Source organism: Heterodontus francisci, chromosome 36 (genome assembly GCF_036365525.1).
Source record: "Heterodontus francisci isolate sHetFra1 chromosome 36, sHetFra1.hap1, whole genome shotgun sequence".
Taxonomy (NCBI): Eukaryota; Metazoa; Chordata; class Chondrichthyes; order Heterodontiformes; family Heterodontidae; genus Heterodontus; species Heterodontus francisci.
The window spans coordinates 41,533,472-41,557,146 of NC_090406.1; the positions used below are offsets into that span (position 1 = coordinate 41,533,472).

General features: G+C 58.6%; 1 protein-coding gene across 1 annotated transcript; it reads left to right on the forward strand.

Moving 5' to 3' along the window:
* Nucleotides 1-1,134: 1,134 nt before the first annotated feature.
* Nucleotides 1,135-22,276, forward strand: LOC137351458 (uncharacterized). The gene is made up of 5 exons (XM_068015906.1): nt 1,135-1,526; nt 7,442-7,866; nt 9,766-9,990; nt 12,754-12,978; nt 21,948-22,276. The coding sequence occupies exons 1-5, from the start codon at nt 1,135-1,137 to the stop codon at nt 22,274-22,276; spliced, it is 1,596 nt and encodes a 531-aa protein (XP_067872007.1).
* The last annotated feature ends 1,399 nt before the right edge of the window (nt 22,277-23,675 follow it).

Consider the following 23,675-nt stretch of genomic DNA (forward strand, 5'->3'; position numbering starts at 1 on the left):
TCCACCGACTCAACGTGCTCACCTCCCCTCCACTAACTCAACATCCTCACCTCCCCTCCACTGACACAATGTGCTCACCTCCCCTCCACCTACTCAATGTGCTCACCACCCCTCCACCAACTCAACGTGCTCACCTCCCCTCCACCGACTCAACGTGCTCACCTCCCCTCCACCAACTCAACGTGCTCACCTCCCCTCCACCAACTCAACGTGCTCACCTCCCCTCCACCAACTCAACATGCTCACCTCCCCTCCACCAACTCAACGGGCTCACCTCTCTTCTACCGCCTCAACGTGCTCTCCTCTCTTCCGCCGACTCAACGTGCTCACCTCCCCTCCACCTACTCAACCTGCTCACCTCCCCTCCACCAACTCAACGTGCTCACCTCCCCTCCACCAACTCAGCGTGCTCACCTCCCCTCCACTGACTCAACGTGCTCACCTCCCCTCCACCTACTCAACGTGCTCACCTCCCCTCCACCTACTCAACGTGCTCACCTCCCCTCCACAGGTTCAACGTGCTCACCTCTCTTCCACTGACTCAACGTGCTCACCTCCCCTCCACCAACTCAACGTGCTCACCTCCCCTCCACCAACTCAACATGCTCACCTCCCCTCCACTGACTCAACGTGCTCACCTCCCCTCCACCTACTCAACGTGCTCACCTCCCCTCCACTGACTCAATGTGCTCACCTCCCCTTCGCCGACACAACATGCTCACCTTCCCTTCATCAACTCAACATGCTCACCTCCACTCAGCCAACTCAACGTGCACACCTCCCCTCCACCAATTCAATGTGCTCACCTCCCCTCTGCCAACTCAACATGCTCACCTCCCCTCCACCAACTCAACGTGCTCACCTCCCCTCCACCAACTCAATGTGCTCACCTCTCTTCCGCCGACTCAACGTGCTCACCTCTCCTCCACCAACTCAATGTGTTCACCTCTTCTCCACCGACTCAACGTGCTCACCTCCCCTCCACCTACTCAACGTGCTCACCTCCCCTCCACCAACTCAACGTGCTCATCTCCCCTCCACCGACTCAACGTGCTCACCTCCCCTCCACTAACTCAACATGCTCACCTCCCCTCCACCAAGTCAACGTGCTCACCTCCCCTCCACCAACTCAACATGCTCACCTCCCCTCCACCAACTCAACGTGCTCACCTCTCTTCTACCGCCTCAACGTGCTCTCCTCTCTTCCGCCGACAAAACGTGCTCACCTCCCCTCCACCAACTCAACATGCTCACCTCCCCTCCACCAACTCAACGTGCTCACCTCTCTTCTACCGCCTCAATGTGCTCACCTCTCTTCCACCGGCTCAACGTGCTCACCTCCCCTCCACCAACTCAACGTGTTCACCTCCCCTCCACCTACTCAACCTGCTCACCTCCCCTCCACCAACTCAACGTGCTCACCTCCCCTCCACCAACTCAACATGCTCACCTCTCTTCTACCGCCTCAACGTGCTCACCTCTCTTCCGCCGACTCAACGTGCTCACCTCCCCTCCACCGACTCAACGTGCTCACCTCCCCTCCACTAACTCAACATGCTCACCTCCCCTCCACCAAGTCAACGTGCTCACCTCCCCTCCACCAACTCAACATGCTCACCTCCCCTCCACCAACTCAACATGCTCACCTCTCTTCTACCGCCTCAACGTGCTCACCTCTCTTCCGCCAACTCAACGTGCTCACCTCCCCTCCACCAACTCAACGTGCTCACCTCTCATCCACCAACTCAATGTGTTCACCTCTCCTCCACCAACTCAACGTGCTCACCTCCCCTCCACCTACTCAACGTGCTCACCTCCCCTCCACCAACTCAACGTGCTCACCTCCCCTCCACCAACTCAACGTGCTCACCTCCCCTCCACTAACACAACATGCTCACCTCCCCTCAACTGACACAATGTGCTCACCTCCCCTCCACCTACTCAACGTGCTCCCCTCCCCTCCACCTACTCAACATCTCAACGTGCTCACCTCCCCTCCACCAAGTCAACGTGCTCACATCCCCTCCACCTACTCAACTTCTCAACATGCTCACCTCCCCTCCACCTACTCAACGTGCTCACCTCCCCTCCACCAACTCAACGTGCTCACCTCCCCTCCACCGACTCAACGTGCTCACCTCCCCTCCACTAACTCCACATGCTCACCTCCCCTCCACTGACACAATGTGCTCACCTCCCCTCCACCTACTCAATGTGCTCACCTCCCCTCCACCTACTCAACTTCTCAACGTGCTCACCTCCACTCCACCAACTCAACATGCTCACCTCCCCTCCACCTACTCAACGTGCTCACCTCCCCTCCACCAACTCAACGTGCTCACCTCCCCTCCACCGACTCAACGTGCTCACCTCCCCTCCACTAACTCAACGTGCTCACCTCCCCTCCACCGACTCAACGTGCTCACCTCCCCTCCACTAACTCAACATGCTCACGTCCCCTCCACCAACTCAACATGCTCACCTCCCCTCCACCTACTCAACGTGCTCACCTCCCCTCCACCAACTCAACGTGCTCACCTCCCCTCCACCGAATCAACGTGCTCACCTCCCCTCCACTAACTCAACATGCTCACCTCCCCTCCACTGACACAATGTGCTCACCTCCCCTCCACCTACTCAATGTGCTCACCTCCCCTCCACCAACTCAACGTGCTCACCTCCCCTCCACCAACTCAACGTGCTCACCTCCCCTCCACCAACTCAACGTGCTCACCTCCCCTCCACCAACTCAACGTGCTCACCTCCCCTCCACCAACTCAACGTGCTCACCTCCCCTCCACCAACTCAACATGCTCACCTCCCCTCCACCAACTCAACGTGCTCAACTCCCCTCCACCAACTCAACGTGCTCACCTCTCCTCCACCAACTCAACGTGCTCACCTCTCTTCCGCCGACTCAACGTGCTCACCTCCCCTCCACCTACTCAACGTGCTCACCTCCCCTCCACCAACTCAACGTGCTCACCTCTCCTCCACCAACTCAATGTGTTCACCTCTCCTCCACCAACTCAACGTGCTCACCTCCCCTCCACCTACTCAATGTGCTCACCTCCCCTCCACCAACTCAACGTGCTCACCTCCCCTCCACCGACTCAACATGCTCACCTCCCCTCCACTAACTCAACATGCTCACCTCCCCTCCACCAAGTCAACGTGCTCACTTCCCCTCCACCAACTCAACATGCTCACCTCCCCTCCACCAACTCAACGTGCTCACCTCCCCTCCACCAACTCAACGTGCTCACCTCTCTTCTACCGCCTCAACGTGCTCACCTCTCTTCCGCCGACTCAACGTGCTCACCTCCCCTCCACCAACTCAACGTGTTCACCTCCCCTCCACCTACTCAACCTGCTCACCTCCCCTCCACCAACTCAACGTGCTCACCTCCCCTCCACCAACTCAACGTGCTCACCTCTCCTCCACCAACTCAATGTGTTCACCTCTCCTCCACCGACTCAACGTGCTCACCTCCCCTCCACCAACTCAACGTGCTCACCTCCCCTCCACCGACTCAACGTGCTCACCTCCCCTCCACTAACTCAACATGCTCACCTCCCCTCAACTGACACAATGTGCTCACCTCCCCTCCACCTACTCAACGTGCTCACCTCCCCTCCACCTACTCAACTTCTCAACGTGCTCACCTCCCCTCCAAAAAGTCAACGTGCTCACCTCCCCTCCACCTACTCAACTTCTCAACGTGCTCACCTCCCCTCCACCAACTCAACATGCTCACCTCCCCTCCACCTACTCATCGTGCTCACCTCCCCTCCACTAACTCCACATGCTCACCTCCCCTCCACTGACACAATGTGCTCACCTCCCCTCCACCTACTCAACGTGCTCACCTCCCCTCCACCTACTCAACTTCTCAACGTGCTCACCTCCCCTCCACAAACTCAACATGCTCACCTCCCCTCCACCTACTCAACGTGCTCACCTCCCCTCCACCAACTCAACGTGCTCACCTCCCCTCCACCGACTCAACGTGCTCACCTCCCCTCCACTAACTCAACATGCTCACCTCCCCTCCACTGACACAATGTGCTCACCTCCCCTCCACCTACTCAATGTGCTCACCTCCCCTCCACCAACTCAACGTGCTCACCTCCCCTCCACCGACTCAACGTGCTCACCTCCCCTCCACCAACTCAACGTGCTCACCTCCCCTCCACCAACTCAACGTGCTCACCTCCCCTCCACCAACTCAACATGCTCACCTCCCCTCCACCAACTCAACGGGCTCACCTCTCTTCTACCGCCTCAACGTGCTCTCCTCTCTTCCGCCGACTCAACGTGCTCACCTCCCCTCCACCAACTCAACATGCTCACCTCCCCTCCATCAACTCAACGTGTTCACCTCCCCTCCACCTACTCAACGTGCTCACCTCCCCTTCACCAACTCAACGTGCTCACCTCCCCTCCACCGAATCAACGTGCTCACCTCCCCTCCACTAACTCAACATGCTCACCTCCCCTCCACTGACACAATGTGCTCACCTCCCCTCCACCTACTCAATGTGCTCACCTCCCCTCCACCAACTCAACGTGCTCACCTCCCCTCCACCAACTCAACGTGCTCACCTCCCCTCCACCAACTCAACATGCTCACCTCCCCTCCACCAACTCAACGTGCTCACCTCCCCTCCACCAACTCAACGTGCTCACCTCCCCTCCACCAACTCAACATGCTCACCTCCCCTCCACCAACTCAACGTGCTCACCTCCCCTCCACCAACTCAACGTGCTCACCTCTCCTCCACCAACTCAACGTGCTCACCTCTCTTCCGCCGACTCAACGTGCTCACCTCCCCTCCACCTACTCAACGTGCTCACCTCCCCTCCACCAACTCAACGTGCTCACCTCTCCTCCACCAACTCAATGTGTTCACCTCTCCTCCACCGACTCAACGTGCTCACCTCCCCTCCACCTACTCAATGTGCTCACCTCCCCTGCACCAACTCAACGTGCTCACCTCCCCTCCACCGACTCAACATGCTCACCTCCCCTCCACTAACTCAACGTGCTCACCTCCCCTCCACCAAGTCAACGTGCTCACTTCCCCTCCACCAACTCAACATGCTCACCTCCCCTCCACCAACTCAACGTGCTCACCTCCCCTCCACCAACTCAACGTGCTCACCTCTCCTCCACCAACTCAATGTGTTCACCTCTCCTCCACTGACTCAACGTGCTCACCTCCCCTCCACCAACTCAACGTGCTCACCTCCCCTCCACCGACTCAACGTGCTCACCTCCCCTCCACTAACTCAACATGCTCACCTCCCCTCAACTGACACAATGTGCTCACCTCCCCTCCACCTACTCAACGTGCTCACCTCCCCTCCACCTACTCAACTTCTCAACGTGCTCACCTCCCCTCCACCAAGTCAACGTGCTCACCTCCCCTCCACCTACTCAACTTCTCAAAGTGCTCACCTCCCCTCCACCAACTCAACATGCTCACCTCCCCACCACCTACTCAACGTGCTCACCTCCCCTCCACTAACTCCACATGCTCACCTCCCCTCCACTGACACAATGTGCTCACCTCCCCTCCACCTACTCAACGTGCTCCCCTCCCCTCCACCTATTCAACTTCTCAACGTGCTCACCTCCCCTCCACAAACTCAACATGCTCACCTCCCCTCCACCAACTCAACGTGTTCACCTCCCCTCCAACTACTCAACCTGCTCACCTCCCCTCCACCAACTCAACGTGCTCACCTCCCCTCCACCAACTCAACGTGCTCACCTCTCCTCCACCAACTCAATGTGTTCACCTCTCCTCCACTGACTCAACGTGCTCACCTCCCCTCCACCAACTCAACGTGCTCACCTCCCCTCCACCGACTCAACGTGCTCACCTCCCCTCCACTAACTCAACATGCTCACCTCCCCTCAACTGACACAATGTGCTCACCTCCCCTCCACCTACTCAACGTGCTCACCTCCCCTCCACCTACTCAACTTCTCAACGTGCTCACCTCCCCTCCACCAAGTCAACGTGCTCACCTCCCCTCCACCTACTCAACTTCTCAACGTGCTCACCTCCCCTCCACCAACTCAACATGCTCACCTCCCCACCACCTACTCAACGTGCTCACCTCCCCTCCACTAACTCCACATGCTCACCTCCCCTCCACTGACACAATGTGCTCACCTCCCCTCCACCTACTCAACGTGCTCACCTCCCCTCCACCTATTCAACTTCTCAACGTGCTCACCTCCCCTCCACAAACTCAACATGCTCACCTCCCCTCCACCTACTCAACGTGCTCACCTCCCCTCCACCAACTCAACGTGCTCACCTCCCCTCCACCGACTCAACGTGCTCACCTCCCCTCCACTAACTCAACATCCTCACCTCCCCTCCACTGACACAATGTGCTCACCTCCCCTCCACCTACTCAACCTGCTCACCACCCCTCCACCAACTCAACGTGCTCACCTCCCCTCCACCGACTCAACGTGCTCACCTCCCCTCCACCAACTCAACGTGCTCACCTCCCCTCCACCAACTCAACGTGCTCACCTCCCCTCCACCAACTCAACATGCTCACCTCCCCTCCACCAACTCAACGGGCTCACCTCTCTTCTACCGCCTCAACGTGCTCTCCTCTCTTCCGCCGACTCAACGTGCTCACCTCCCCTCCACCTACTCAACCTGCTCACCTCCCCTCCACCAACTCAACGTGCTCACCTCCCCTCCACCAACTCAGCGTGCTCACCTCCCCTCCACTGACTCAACGTGCTCACCTCCCCTCCACCTACTCAACGTGCTCACCTCCCCTCCACCTACTCAACGTGCTCACCTCCCCTCCACAGGTTCAACGTGCTCACCTCTCTTCCACTGACTCAACGTGCTCACCTCCCCTCCACCAACTCAACGTGCTCACCTCCCCTCCACCAACTCAACATGCTCACCTCCCCTCCACTGACTCAACGTGCTCACCTCCCCTCCACCTACTCAACGTGCTCACCTCCCCTCCACTGACTCAATGTGCTCACCTCCCCTTCGCCGACACAACATGCTCACCTTCCCTTCATCAACTCAACATGCTCACCTCCACTCAGCCAACTCAACGTGCACACCTCCCCTCCACCAATTCAATGTGCTCACCTCCCCTCCGCCAACTCAACATGCTCACCTCCCCTCCACCAACTCAACGTGCTCACCTCCCCTCCACCAACTCAATGTGCTCACCTCTCTTCCGCCGACTCAACGTGCTCACCTCTCCTCCACCAACTCAATGTGTTCACCTCTTCTCCACCGACTCAACGTGCTCACCTCCCCTCCACCTACTCAACGTGCTCACCTCCCCTCCACCAACTCAACGTGCTCATCTCCCCTCCACCGACTCAACGTGCTCACCTCCCCTCCACTAACTCAACATGCTCACCTCCCCTCCACCAAGTCAACGTGCTCACCTCCCCTCCACCAACTCAACATGCTCACCTCCCCTCCACCAACTCAACGTGCTCACCTCTCTTCTACCGCCTCAACGTGCTCTCCTCTCTTCCGCCGACAAAACGTGCTCACCTCCCCTCCACCAACTCAACATGCTCACCTCCCCTCCACCAACTCAACGTGCTCACCTCTCTTCTACCGCCTCAATGTGCTCACCTCTCTTCCACCGGCTCAACGTGCTCACCTCCCCTCCACCAACTCAACGTGTTCACCTCCCCTCCACCTACTCAACCTGCTCACCTCCCCTCCACCAACTCAACGTGCTCACCTCCCCTCCACCAACTCAACATGCTCACCTCTCTTCTACCGCCTCAACGTGCTCACCTCTCTTCCGCCGACTCAACGTGCTCACCTCCCCTCCACCGACTCAACGTGCTCACCTCCCCTCCACTAACTCAACATGCTCACCTCCCCTCCACCAAGTCAACGTGCTCACCTCCCCTCCACCAACTCAACATGCTCACCTCCCCTCCACCAACTCAACGTGCTCACCTCTCCTCCACCAACTCAATGTGTTCACCTCTCCTCCACCAACTCAATGTGCTCACCTCCCCTCCACCTACTCAACGTGCTCACCTCCCCTCCACCAACTCAACGTGCTCACCTCCCCTCCACCAACTCAACGTGCTCACCTCCCCTCCACTAACACAACATGCTCACCTCCCCTCAACTGACACAATGTGCTCACCTCCCCTCCACCTACTCAACGTGCTCACCTCCCCTCCACCTACTCAACATCTCAACGTGCTCACCTCCCCTCCACCAAGTCAACGTGCTCACATCCCCTCCACCTACTCAACTTCTCAACATGCTCACCTCCCCTCCACCTACTCAACGTGCTCACCTCCCCTCCACCAACTCAACGTGCTCACCTCCCCTCCACCGACTCAACGTGCTCACCTCCCCTCCACTAACTCCACATGCTCACCTCCCCTCCACTGACACAATGTGCTCACCTCCCCTCCACCTACTCAACATGCTCACCACCCCTCCACCTACTCAACTTCTCAACGTGCTCACCTCCACTCCACCAACTCAACATGCTCACCTCCCCTCCACCTACTCAACGTGCTCACCTCCCCTCCACCAACTCAACGTGCTCACCTCCCCTCCACCGACTCAACGTGCTCACCTCCCCTCCACTAACTCAACGTGCTCACCTCCCCTCCACCGACTCAACGTGCTCACCTCCCCTCCACTAACTCAACATGCTCACGTCCCCTCCACCAACTCAACATGCTCACCTCCCCTCCACCTACTCAACGTGCTCACCTCCCCTCCACCAACTCAACGTGCTCACCTCCCCTCCACCGAATCAACGTGCTCACCTCCCCTCCACTAACTCAACATGCTCACCTCCCCTCCACTGACACAATGTGCTCGCCTCCCCTCCACCTACTCAATGTGCTCACCTCCCCTCCACCAACTCAACGTGCTCACCTCCCCTCCACCAACTCAACGTGCTCACCTCCCCTCCACCAACTCAACCTGCTCACCTCCCCTCCACCAACTCAACGTGCTCACCTCCCCTCCACCAACTCAACGTGCTCACCTCCCCTCCACCAACTCAACGTGCTCACCTCCCCTCCACCAACTCAACATGCTCACCTCCCCTCCACCAACTCAACGTGCTCACCTCCCCTCCACCAACTCAACGTGCTCACCTCTCCTCCACCAACTCAACGTGCTCACCTCTCTTCCGCCGACTCAACGTGCTCACCTCCCCTCCACCTACTCAACGTGCTCACCTCCCCTCCACCAACTCAACGTGCTCACCTCTCCTCCACCAACTCAATGTGTTCACCTCTCCTCCACCGACTCAACGTGCTCACCTCCCCTACACCTACTCAACGTGCTCACCTCCCCTCCACCAACTCAACGTGCTCACCTCCCCTCCACCGACTCAACATGCTCACCTCCCCTCCACTAACTCAACATGCTCACCTCCCCTCCACCAAGTCAACGTGCTCACTTCCCCTCCACCAACTCAACATGCTCACCTCCCCTCCACCAACTCAACGTGCTCACCTCCCCTCCACCAACTCAACGTGCTCACCTCTCTTCTACCGCCTCAGCGTGCTCACCTCTCTTCCGCCGACTCAACGTGCTCACCTCCCCTCCACCAACTCAACGTGTTCACCTCCCCTCCACCTACTCAACCTGCTCACCTCCCCTCCACCAACTCAACGTGCTCACCTCCCCTCCACCAACTCAACGTGCTCACCTCTCCTCCACCAACTCAACGTGCTCACCTCTCTTCTACCGCCTCAGCGTGCTCACCTCTCTTCCGCCGACTCAACGTGCTCACCTCCCCTCCACCAACTCAACGTGTTCACCTCCCCTCCACCTACTCAACCTGCTCACCTCCCCTCCACCAACTCAACGTGCTCACCTCCCCTCCACCAACTCAACGTGCTCACCTCTCCTCCACCAACTCAATGTGTTCACCTCTCCTCCACCGACTCAACGTGCTCACCTCCCCTCCACCAACTCAACGTGCTCACCTCCCCTCCACTGACTCAACGTGCTCACCTCCCCTCCACTAACTCAACATGCTCACCTCCCCTCAACTGACACAATGTGCTCACCTCCCCTCCACCTACTCAATGTGCTCACCTCCCCTCCACCAGCTCAACGTGCTCACCTCCCCTCCACCTACTCAACGTGCTCACCTCCCCTCCACCTACTCAACTTCTCAACGTGCTCACCTCCCCTCCACCAAGTCAACGTGCTCACCTCCCCTCCACCTACTCAACGTGCTCACCTCCCCTCCACCAACTCAACGTGCTCACCTCCCCTCCACCGACTCAACGTGCTCACCTCCCCTCCACTAACTCCACATGCTCACCTCCCCTCCACTGACACAATGTGCTCACCTCCCCTCCACCTACTCAACGTGCTCACCTCCCCTCCACCTACTCAACTTCTCAACGTGCTCACCTCCCCTCCACCAACTCAACATGCTCACCTCCCCTCCACCTACTCAACGTGCTCACCTCCCCTCCACCAACTCAACGTGCTCACCTCCGCTCCACCGACTCAACGTGCTCACCTCCCCTCCACTAACTCAACATGCTCACCTTCCCTCCACTGACACAATGTGCTCACCTCCCCTCCACCTACTCAATGTGCTCACCTCCCCTCCACCAACTCAACGTGCTCACCTCCCCTCCACCGACTCAACGTGCTCACCTCCCCTCCACCAACTCAACGTGCTCACCTCCCCTCCACCAACTCAACGTGCTTACCTCCCCTCCATCGACTCAACATGCTCACCTCCCCTCCACTGACTCAACGTGCTCACCTCCCCTCCACCTACTCAACGTGCTCACCTCCCCTCCACCAACTCAACGTGCTCACCTCCCCTCCACCCACTCAACGTGCTCACCTCCCCTCCACTAACTCAACATGCTCACCTCCCCTCCACTGACACAATGTGCTCACCTCCCCTTCACCTACTCAACGTGCTCACCTCCCCTCCACCAACTCAACGTGCTCACCTCCCCTCCACCTACTCAACGTGCTCACCTCCCCTCCACCGACTCAACTTCTCAAAGTGCTCACCTCCTCTCCACCAAGTCAACATGCTCACCTCCCCTCCACCAACTCAACATGCTCACCTCCCCTCCACCAACTCAACGTGCTCACCTCCCCTCCACCGACTCAACGTGCTCACCTCCCCTCCACTAACACAACATGCTCACCTCCCCTCAACTGACACAATGTGCTCACCTCCCCTCCACCTACACAACGTGCTCACCTCCCCTCCACCTACTCATCTTCTCAACGTGCTCACCTCCCCTCCACCAAGTCAACGTGCTCACCTCCCCTCCACCTACTCAACTTCTCAACGTGCTCACCTCCCCTCCACCAACTCAACATGCTCACCTCCCCTCCACCTACTCAACGTGCTCACCTCCCCTCCACCAACTCAACGTGCTCACCTCCCCTCCACCGACTCAACGTGCTCACCTCCCCTCCACTAACTCAACATGCTCACCTCCCCTCCACTGACACAATGTGCTCACCTCCCCTCCACCTACTCAACGTGCTCACCTCCCCTCCACCAACTCAACGTGCTCACCTCCCCTCCACCGACTCAACGTGCTCACCTCCCCTCCACTAACTCCACATGCTCACCTCCCCTCCACTGACACAATGTGCTCACCTCCCCTCCACCTACTCAACGTGCTCACCTCCCCTCCACCTACTCAACTTCTCAACGTGCTCACCTCCACTCCACCAACTCAACATGCTCACCTCCCCTCCACCTACTCAACGTGCTCACCTCCCCTCCACCAACTCAACGTGCTCACCTCCCCTCCACCGACTCAACGTGCTCACCTCCCCTCCACTAACTCAACGTGCTCACCTCCCCTCCACCGACTCAACGTGCTCACCTCCCCTCCACTAACTCAACATGCTCACGTCCCCTCCACCAACTCAACATGCTCACCTCCCCTCCACCTACTCAACGTGCTCACCTCCCCTCCACCAACTCAACGTGCTCACCTCCCCTCCACCGAATCAACGTGCTCACCTCCCCTCCACTAACTCAACATGCTCACCTCCCCTCCACTGACACAATGTGCTCACCTGCCCTCCACCTACTCAATGTGCTCACCTCCCCTCCACCAACTCAACGTGCTCACCTCCCCTCCACCAACTCAACGTGCTCACCTCCCCTCCACCAACTCAACCTGCTCACCTCCCCTCCACCAACTCAACGTGCTCACCTCCCCTCCACCAACTCAACGTGCTCACCTCCCCTCCACCAACTCAACATGCTCACCTCCCCTCCACCAACTCAACGTGATCACCTCCCCTCCACCAACTCAACGTGCTCACCTCTCCTCCACCAACTCAACGTGCTCACCTCTCTTCCGCCGACTCAACGTGCTCACCTCCCCTCCACCTACTCAACGTGCTCACCTCCCCTCCACCAACTCAACGTGCTCACCTCTCCTCCACCAACTCAATGTGTTCACCTCTCCTCCACCGACTCAACGTGCTCACCTCCCCTCCACCTACTCAACGTGCTCACCTCCCCTCCACCAACTCAACGTGCTCACCTCCCCTCCACCGACTCAACATGCTCACCTCCCCTCCACTAACTCAACATGCTCACCTCCCCTCCACCAAGTCAACGTGCTCACTTCCCCTCCTCCAACTCAACATGCTCACCTCCCCTCCACCAACTCAACGTGCTCACCTCCCCTCCACCAACTCAACGTGCTCACCTCTCTTCTACCGCCTCAGCGTGCTCACCTCTCTTCCGCCGACTCAACATGCTCACCTCCCCTCCACCAACTCAACGTGTTCACCTCCCCTCCACCTACTCAACCTGCTCACCTCCCCTCCACCAACTCAACGTGCTCACCTCCCCTCCACCAACTCAACGTGCTCACCTCTCCTCCACCAACTCAATGTGTTCACCTCTCCTCCACCGACTCAACGTGCTCACCTCCCCTCCACCAACTCAACGTGCTCACCTCCCCTCCACCGACTCAACGTGCTCACCTCCCCTCCACTAACTCAACATGCTCACCTCCCCTCAACTGACACAATGTGCTCACCTCCCCTCCACCTACTCAACGTGCTCACCTCCCCTCCACCTACTCAACTTCTCAACGTGCTCACCTCCCCTCCACCAAGTCAACGTGCTCACCTCCCCTCCACCTACTCAACGTGCTCACCTCCCCTCCACCAACTCAACGTGCTCACCTCCCCTCCACCGACTCAACGTGCTCACCTCCCCTCCACTAACTCCACATGCTCACCTCCCCTCCACTGACACAATGTGCTCACCTCCCCTCCACCTACTCAACGTGCTCACCTCCCCTCCACCTACTCAACTTCTCAACGTGCTCACCTCCCCTCCACCAACTCAACATGCTCACCTCCCCTCCACCTACTCAACGTGCTCACCTCCCCTCCACCAACTCAACGTGCTCACCTCCCCTCCACCGACTCAACGTGCTCACCTCCCCTCCACTAACTCAACATGCTCACCTTCCCTCCACTGACACAATGTGCTCACCTCCCCTCCACCTACTCAATGTGCTCACCTCCCCTCCACCAACTCAACGTGCTCACCTCCCCTCCACCGACTCAACGTGCTCACCTCCCCTCCACCAACTCAACGTGCTCACCTCCCCTCCACCAACTCAACGTGCTTACCTCCCCTCCATCGACTCAACATGCTCACCTCCCCTCCACTGACTCAACGTGCTCACCTCCCCTCCACCTACTCAACGTGCTCACCTCCCCTCCACCAACTCAACGTGCTCACCTCCCCTCCACCCACTCAACGTGCTCACCTCCCCTCCACTAACTCAATATGCTCACCTCCCCTCCACTGACACAATGTGCTCACCTCCCCTTCACCTACTCAAAGTGCTCACCTCCCCTCCACCAACTCAACGTGCTCACCTCCCCTCCACCTACTCAACGTGCTCACCTCCCCTCCACCGACTCAACTTCTCAACGTGCTCACCTCCTCTCCACCAAGTCAACATGCTCACCTCCCCTCCACCAACTCAACATGCTCACCTCCCCTCCACCAACTCAACGTGCTCACCTCCCCTCCACCGACTCAACGTGCTCACCTCCCCTCCTCTAACACAACATGCTCACCTCCCCTCAACTGACACAATGTGCTCACCTCCCCTCCACCTACACAACGTGCTCACCTCCCCTCCACCTACTCAACTTCTCAACGTGCTCACCTCCCCTCCACCAAGTCAACGTGCTCACCTCCCCTCCACCTACTCAACTTCTCAACGTGCTCACCTCCCCTCCACCAACTCAACATGCTCACCTCCCCTCCACCTACTCAACGTGCTCACCTCCCCTCCACCAACTCAACGTGCTCACCTCCCCTCCACCGACTCAACGTGCTCACCTCCCCTCCACTAACTCAACATGCTCACCTCCCCTCCACTGACACAATGTGCTCACCTCCCCTCCACCTACTCAACGTGCTCACCTCCCCTCCACCAACTCAACGTGCTCACCTCCCCTCCACCGACTCAACGTGCTCACCTCCCCTCCACTAACTCCACATGCTCACCTCCCCTCCACTGACACAATGTGCTCACCTCCCCTCCAACTACTCAACGTGCTCACCTCCCCTCCACCTACTCAACTTCTCAACGTGCTCACCTCCACTCCACCAACTCAACATGCTCACCTCCCCTCCACCTACTCAACGTGCTCACCTCCCCTCCACCAACTCAACGTGCTCACCTCCCCTCCACCGACTCAACGTGCTCACCTCCCCTCCACTAACTCAACGTGCTCACCTCCCCTCCACCGACTCAACGTGCTCACCTCCCCTCCACTAACTCAACATGCTCACGTCCCCTCCACCAACTCAACATGCTCACCTCCCCTCCACCTACTCAACGTGCTCACCTCCCCTCCACCAACTCAACGTGCTCACCTCCCCTCCACCGAATCAACGTGCTCACCTCCCCTCCACTAACTCAACATGCTCACCTCCCCTCCACTGACACAATGTGCTCACCTGCCCTCCACCTACTCAATGTGCTCACCTCCCCTCCACCAACTCAACGTGCTCACCTCCCCTCCACCAACTCAACGTGCTCACCTCCCCTCCACCAACTCAACCTGCTCACCTCCCCTCCACCAACTCAACGTGCTCACCTCCCCTCCACCAACTCAACGTGCTCACCTCCCCTCCACCAACTCAACGTGATCACCTCCCCTCCACCAACTCAACGTGCTCACCTCTCCTCCACCAACTCAACGTGCTCACCTCTCTTCCGCCGACTCAACGTGCTCACCTCCCCTCCACCTACTCAACGTGCTCACCTCCCCTCCACCAACTCAACGTGCTCACCTCTCCTCCACCAACTCAATGTGTTCACCTCTCCTCCACCGACTCAACGTGCTCACCTCCCCTCCACCTACTCAACGTGCTCACCTCCCCTCCACCAACTCAACGTGCTCACCTCCCCTCCACCGACTCAACATGCTCACCTCCCCTCCACGAACTCAACATGCTCACCTCCCCTCCACCAAGTCAACGTGCTCACTTCCCCTCCACCAACTCAACATGCTCACCTCCCCTCCACCAACTCAACGTGCTCACCTCCCCTCCACCAACTCAACGTGCTCACCTCCCCTCCACCTACTCAACCTGCTCACCTCCCCTCCACCAACTCAACGTGCTCACCTCCCCTCCACCAACTCAACGTGCTCACCTCTCCTCCACCAACTCAATGTGTTCACCTCTCCTCCACCGACTCAACGTGCTCACCTCCCCTCCACCAACTCAACGTGCTCACCTCCCCTCCACCGACTCAACGTGCTCACCTCCCCTCCACTAACTCAACATGCTCACCTCCCCTCAACTGACACAATGTGCTCACCTCCCCTCCACCTACTCAACGTGCTCACCTCCCCTCCACCTACTCAACTTCTCAACGTGCTCACCTCCCCTCCACCAAGTCAACGTGCTCACCTCCCCTCCACCTACTCAACGTGCTCACCTCCCCTCCACCAACTCAACGTGCTCACCTCCCCTCCACCGACACAACGTGCTCACCTCCCCTCCACTAACTCCACATGCTCACCTCCCCTCCACTGACACAATGTGCTCACCTCCCCTCCACCTACTCAACGTGCTCACCCCCCCTCCACCTACTCAACTTCTCAACGTGCTCACCTCCCCTCCACCAGCTCAACATGCTCACCTCCCCTCCACCTACTCAACGTGCTCACCTCCCCTCCACCAACTCAACATGCTCACCTCCCCTCCACCTACTCAACGTGCTCACCTCCCCTCCACCAACTCAACGTGCTCACCTCCCCTCCACCTACTCAATGTGCTCACCTCCCCTCCACCAACTCAACGTGCTCACCTCCCCTCCACCGACTCAACGTGCTCACCTCCCCTCCACCAACTCAACGTGCTCACCTCCCCTCCACCAACTCAACGTGCTTACCTCCCCTCCATCGACTCAACATGCTCACCTCCCCTCCACTGACTCAACGTGCTCACCTCCCCTCCACCTACTCAACGTGCTCACCTCCCCTCCACCAACTCAACGTGCTCACCTCCCCTCCACCCACTCAACGTGCTCACCTCCCCTCCACTAACTCAACATGCTCACCTCCCCTCCACTGACACAATGTGCTCACCTCCCCTTCACCTACTCAACGTGCTCACCTCCCCTCCACCAACTCAACGTGCTCACCTCCCCTCCACCTACTCAACGTGCTCACCTCCCCTCCACCGACTCAACTTCTCAACGTGCTCACCTCCTCTCCACCAAGTCAACATGCTCACCTCCCCTCCACCAACTCAACATGCTCACCTCCCCTCCACCAACTCAACGTGCTCACCTCCCCTCCACCGACTCAACGTGCTCACCTCCCCTCCACTAACACAACATGCTCACCTCCCCTCAACTGACACAATGTGCTCACCTCCCCTCCACCTACACAACGTGCTCACCTCCCCTCCACCTACTCAACTTCTCAACGTGCTCACCTCCCCTCCACCAAGTCAACGTGCTCACCTCCCCTCCACCTACTCAACTTCTCAACGTGCTCACCTCCCCTCCACCAACTCAACATGCTCACCTCCCCTCCACCTACTCAACGTGCTCACCTCCCCTCCACCAACTCAACGTGCTCACCTCCCCTCCACCGACTCAACGTGCTCACCTCCCCTCCACTAACTCAACATGCTCACCTCCCCTCCACTGACACAATGTGCTCACCTCCCCTCCACCTACTCAACGTGCTCACCTCCCCTCCACCAACTCAACGTGCTCACCTCCCCTCCACTGACTCAACGTGCTCACCTCCCCTCCACTAACTCCACATGCTCACCTCCCCTCCACTGACACAATGTGCTCACCTCCCCTCCAACTACTCAACGTGCTCACCTCCCCTCCACCTACTCAACTTCTCAACGTGCTCACCTCCACTCCACCAACTCAACATGCTCACCTCCCCTCCACCTACTCAACGTGCTCACCTCCCCTCCACCAACTCAACGTGCTCACCTCCCCTCCACCGACTCAACGTGCTCACCTCCCCTCCACTAACTCAACGTGCTCACCTCCCCTCCACCGACTCAACGTGCTCACCTCCCCTCCACTAACTCAACATGCTCACGTCCCCTCCACCAACTCAACATGCTCACCTCCCCTCCACCTACTCAACGTGCTCACCTCCCCTCCACCAACTCAACGTGCTCACCTCCCCTCCACCGAATCAACGTGCTCACCTCTCCTCCACCGACTCAATGTGTTCACCTCTCCTCCACCGACTCAACGTGCTCACCTCCCCTCCACCTACTCAACGTGCTCACCTCCCCTCCACCAACTCAACGTGCTCACCTCCCCTCCACCGACTCAACATGCTCACCTCCCCTCCACTAACTCAACATGCTCACCTCCCCTCCACCAAGTCAACGTGCTCACTTCCCCTCCACCAACTCAACATGCTCACCTCCCCTCCACCAACTCAACGTGCTCACCTCCCCTCCACCAACTCAACGTGCTCACCTCTCTTCTACCGCCTCAGCGTGCTCACCTCTCTTCCGCCAACTCAACGTGCTCACCTCCCCTCCACCAACTCAACGTGTTCACCTCCCCTCCACCTACTCAACCTGCTCACCTCCCCTCCACCAACTCAACGTGCTCACCTCCCCTCCACCAACTCAACGTGCTCACCTCCCCTCCACCGACTCAACGTGCTCACCTCCCCTCCACTAACTCAACATGCTCACCTCCCCTCAACTGACACAATGTGCTCACCTCCCCTCCACCTACTCAACGTGCTCACCTCCCCTCCACCTACTCAACTTCTCAACGTGCTCACCTCCCCTCCACCAAGTCAACGTGCTCACCTCCCCTCCACCTACTCAACGTGCTCACCTCCCCTCCACCAACTCAACGTGCTCACCTCCCCTCCACCGACTCAACGTGCTCACCTCCCCTCCACTAACTCCACATGCTCACCTCCCCTCCACTGACACAATGTGCTCACCTCCCCTCCACCTACTCAACGTGCTCACCCCCCCTCCACCTACTCAACTTCTCAACGTGCTCACCTCCCCTCCACCAACTCAACATGCTCACCTCCCCTCCACCTACTCAACGTGCTCACCTCCCCTCCACCAACTCAACATGCTCACCTCCCCTCCACCGACTCAACGTGCTCACCTCCCCTCCACTAACTCAACATGCTCACCTTCCCTCCACTGACACAATGTGCTCACCTCCCCTCCACCTACTCAATGTGCTCACCTCCCCTCCACCAACTCAACGTGCTCACCTCCCCTCCACCGACTCAACGTGCTCACCTCCCCTCCACCAACTCAACGTGCTCACCTGCCCTCCACCAACTCAACGTGCTTACCTCCCCTCCATCGACTCAACATGCTCACCTCCCCTCCACTGACTCAACGTGCTCACCTCCCCTCCACCTACTCAACGTGCTCACCTCCCCTCCACCAACTCAACGTGCTCACCTCCCCTCCACCCACTCAACGTGCTCACCTCCCCTCCACTAACTCAACATGCTCACCTCCCCTCCACTGACACAATGTGCTCACCTCCCCTTCACCTACTCAACGTGCTCACCTCCCCTCCACCAACTCAACGTGCTCACCTCCCCTCCACCTACTCAACGTGCTCACCTCCCCTCCACCGACTCAACTTCTCAACGTGCTCACCTCCTCTCCACCAAGTCAACATGCTCACCTCCCCTCCACCAACTCAACATGCTCACCTCCCCTCCACCAACTCAACGTGCTCACCTCCCCTCCACCGACTCAACGTGCTCACCTCCCCTCCACTAACACAACATGCTCACCTCCCCTCAACTGACACAATGTGCTCACCTCCCCTCCACCTACACAACGTGCTCACCTCCCCTCCACCTACTCAACTTCTCAACGTGCTCACCTCCCCTCCACCAAGTCAACGTGCTCACCTCCCCTCCACCTACTCAACTTCTCAACGTGCTCACCTCCCCTCCACCAACTCAACATGCTCACCTCCCCTCCACCTACTCAACGTGCTCACCTCCCCTCCACCAACTCAACGTGCTCACCTCCCCTCCACCGACTCAACGTGCTCACCTCCCCTCCACTAACTCAACATGCTCACCTCCCCTCCACTGACACAATGTGCTCACCTCCCCTCCACCTACTCAACGTGCTCACCTCCCCTCCACCAACTCAACGTGCTCACCTCCCCTCCACCGACTCAACGTGCTCACCTCCCCTCCACTAACTCCACATGCTCACCTCCCCTCCACTGACACAATGTGCTCACCTCCCCTCCAACTACTCAACGTGCTCACCTCCCCTCCACCTACTCAACTTCTCAACGTGCTCACCTCCACTCCACCAACTCAACATGCTCACCTCCCCTCCACCTACTCAACGTGCTCACCTCCCCTCCACCAACTCAACGTGCTCACCTCCCCTCCACCGACTCAACGTGCTCACCTCCCCTCCACTAACTCAACGTGCTCACCTCCCCTCCACCGACTCAACGTGCTCACCTCCCCTCCACTAACTCAACATGCTCACGTCCCCTCCACCAACTCAACATGCTCACCTCCCCTCCACCTACTCAACGTGCTCACCTCCCCTCCACCAACTCAACGTGCTCACCTCCCCTCCACCGAATCAACGTGCTCACCTCTCCTCCACCGACTCAATGTGTTCACCTCTCCTCCACCGACTCAACGTGCTCACCTCCCCTCCACCTACTCAACGTGCTCACCTCCCCTCCACCAACTCAACGTGCTCACCTCCCCTCCACCGACTCAACATGCTCACCTCCCCTCCACTAACTCAACATGCTCACCTCCCCTCCACCAAGTCAACGTGCTCACTTCCCCTCCACCAACTCAACATGCTCACCTCCCCTCCACCAACTCAACGTGCTCACCTCCCCTCCACCAACTCAACGTGCTCACCTCTCTTCTACCGCCTCAGCGTGCTCACCTCTCTTCCGCCAACTCAACGTGCTCACCTCCCCTCCACCAACTCAACGTGTTCACCTCCCCTCCACTAACTCAACATGCTCACCTCCCCTCAACTGACACAATGTGCTCACCTCCCCTCCACCTACTCAACGTGCTCACCTCCCCTCCACCTACTCAACTTCTCAACGTGCTCACCTCCCCTCCACCAAGTCAACGTGCTCACCTCCCCTCCACCTACTCAACGTGCTCACCTCCCCTCCACCAACTCAACGTGCTCACCTCCCCTCCACCGACTCAACGTGCTCACCTCCCCTCCACTAACTCCACATGCTCACCTCCCCTCCACTGACACAATGTGCTCACCTCCCCTCCACCTACTCAACTTCTCAACGTGCTCACCTCCCCTCCACCAAGTCAACGTGCTCACCTCCCCTCCACCTACTCAACTTCTCAACGTGCTCACCTCCCCTCCACCAACTCAACATGCTCACCTCCCCTCCACCTACTCAACGTGCTCACCTCCCCTCCACCAACTCAACGTGCTCACCTCCCCTCCACCGACTCAACGTGCTCACCTCCCCTCCACTAACTCAACATGCTCACCTCCCCTCCACTGACACAATGTGCTCACCTCCCCTCCACCTACTCAACGTGCTCACCTCCCCTCCACCTACTCAACTTCTCAACGTGCTCACCTCCCCTCCACCAACTCAACATGCTCACCTCCCCTCCACCTACTCAACGTGCTCACCTCCCCTCCACCAACTCAACGTCCTCACCTCTCCTCCACCGACTCAACGTGCTCACCTCCCCTCCACTAACTCAACATGCTCACCTCCCCTCCACTGACACAATGTGCTCACCTCCCCTCCACCTACTCAACGTGCTCACCTCCCCTCCACCAACTCAACGTGCTCACCACCCCTCCACCTACTCAACGTGCTCACCTTCCCTCCACCAACTCTACGTGCTCACCTCCCCTCCACCAACTCAACGTGCTCACCTCCCCTCCACCAACTCAACAAGCTCACCTCCCCTCCACCAACTCAACGTGCTCACCTCTCTTCTACCGCCTCAACGTGCTCTCCTCTCTTCCGCCGACTCAACGTGCTCACCTCCCCTCCACCAACTCAACATGCTCACCTCCGCTCCACCAACTCAACGTGCTCACCTCTCTTCTACCGCCTCAATGTGCTCACCTCTCTTCCGCCGACTCAACGTGCTCACCTCCCCTCCACCAACTCAACGTGTTCACCTCCCCTGCACCTACTCAACCTGCTCACCTCCCTTCCACCAACTCAACGTGCTCACCTCCCCTCCACCAACTCAGCGTGCTCACCTCCCCTCCACTGACTCAACGTGCTCACCTCCCCTCCACCAACTCAACGTGCTCACCTCCCCTCCACCGACTCAACGTGCTCACCTCCCCTCCACAGGTTCAACGTGCTCACCTCTCTTCCACTGACTCAAAGTGCTCACCTCCTCTCCACCAACTCAACGTGCTCACCTCCCCTCCACCAACTCAACGTGTTCACCTCCCCTCCACCTACTCAACCTGCTCACCTCCCCTCCACCAACTCAACGTGCTCACCTCCCCTCCACCAACTCAACGTGCTCACCTCTCCTCCACCAACTCAATGTGTTCACCTCTCCTCCACCGACTCAACGTGCTCACCTCCCCTCCACCTACTCAACGTGCTCACCTCCCCTCCACCAACTCAACGTGCTCACCTCCCCTCCACCGACTCAACGTGCTCACCTCCCCTCCACAGGTTCAACGTGCTCACCTCTCTTCCACTGACTCAAAGTGCTCACCTCCTCTCCACCAACTCAACGTGCTCACCTCCCCTCCACCAACTCAACATGCTCACCTCCCCTCCACTGACTCAACGTGCTCACCTCCCCTCCACCAACTCAACGTGCTCACCTCCCCTCCACCAACTCAACGTGTTCACCTCCCCTCCACTAACTCAACATGCTCACCTCCCCTCCACTGACACAATGTGCTCACCTCCCCTCCACCTATTCAACGTGCTCACCTCCCCGCCACCTACTCCACTTCTCAACGTGCTCACCTCCCCTCCACCAAGTCAACGTGCTCACCTCCCCTCCACCTACTCATCTTCTCAATGTGCTCACCTCCCCTCGACCTACTCAACGTGTTCACCTCCCCTCCACCAACTCAACGTGCTCACCTCCCCTCCACCGACTCAACGTGCTCACCTCCCCTCCACTAACTCAACATGCTCACCTCCCCTCCACTGACACAATGTCCTCACCTCCCCTCCACCTACTCAACGTGCTCACCTCCCCTCCACCAACTCAACGTGCTCACCTCCCCTCCACCTACTCAACGTGCTCACCTCCCCTCCACCTACCCAACTTCTCAACGTGCTCACCTCCCCTCCACCAAGTCAACGTGCTCACCTCCCCTCCACCAACTCAACATGCTCACCTCCCCTCCACCAACTCAACGTGCTCACCTCCCCTCCACCAACTCTACGTGCTCACCTCTCTTCTACCGCCTCAACGTGCTCACCTCTCTTCCGCCGACTCAACGTGCTTACCTCCCCTCCATCGACTCAACATGCTCACCTCCCCTCCACCAAATCAACGTGCTCACCTCCCCTCCACCAACTCAACGTGCTCACCTCTCTTCTACCGCCTCAATGTGCTCACCTCTCTTCCGCCGACTCAACGTGCTCACCTCCCCTCCACCAACTCAACGTGTTCACCTCCCCTCGACCTACTCAACCTGCTCACCTCCCCTCCACCAACTCAACGTGCTCACCTCCCCTCCACCAACTGAGCGTGCTCACCTCCCCTCCACTGACTCAACGTGCTGACCTCCCCTCCACCAACTCAACGTGCTCACCTCCCCTCCACCTACTCAACGTGCTCACCTCCCCTCCACAGGTTCAACGTGCTCACCTCTCTTCCACTGACTCAACGTGCTCACCTCCCCTCCACCAACTCAACGTGCTTACCTCCCCTCCATCGACTCAACATGCTCACCTCCCCTCCACTGACTCAACGTGCTCACCTCCCCTCCACCTACTCAACGTTCTCACCTCCCCTCCACCCACTCAACGTGCTCACCTCCCCTCCACCTACTCAACGTGCTCACCTCCCCTCCACTGACTCAATGTGCTCACCTCCCCTTCGCCGACACAACATGCTCACCTTCCCTTCATCAACTC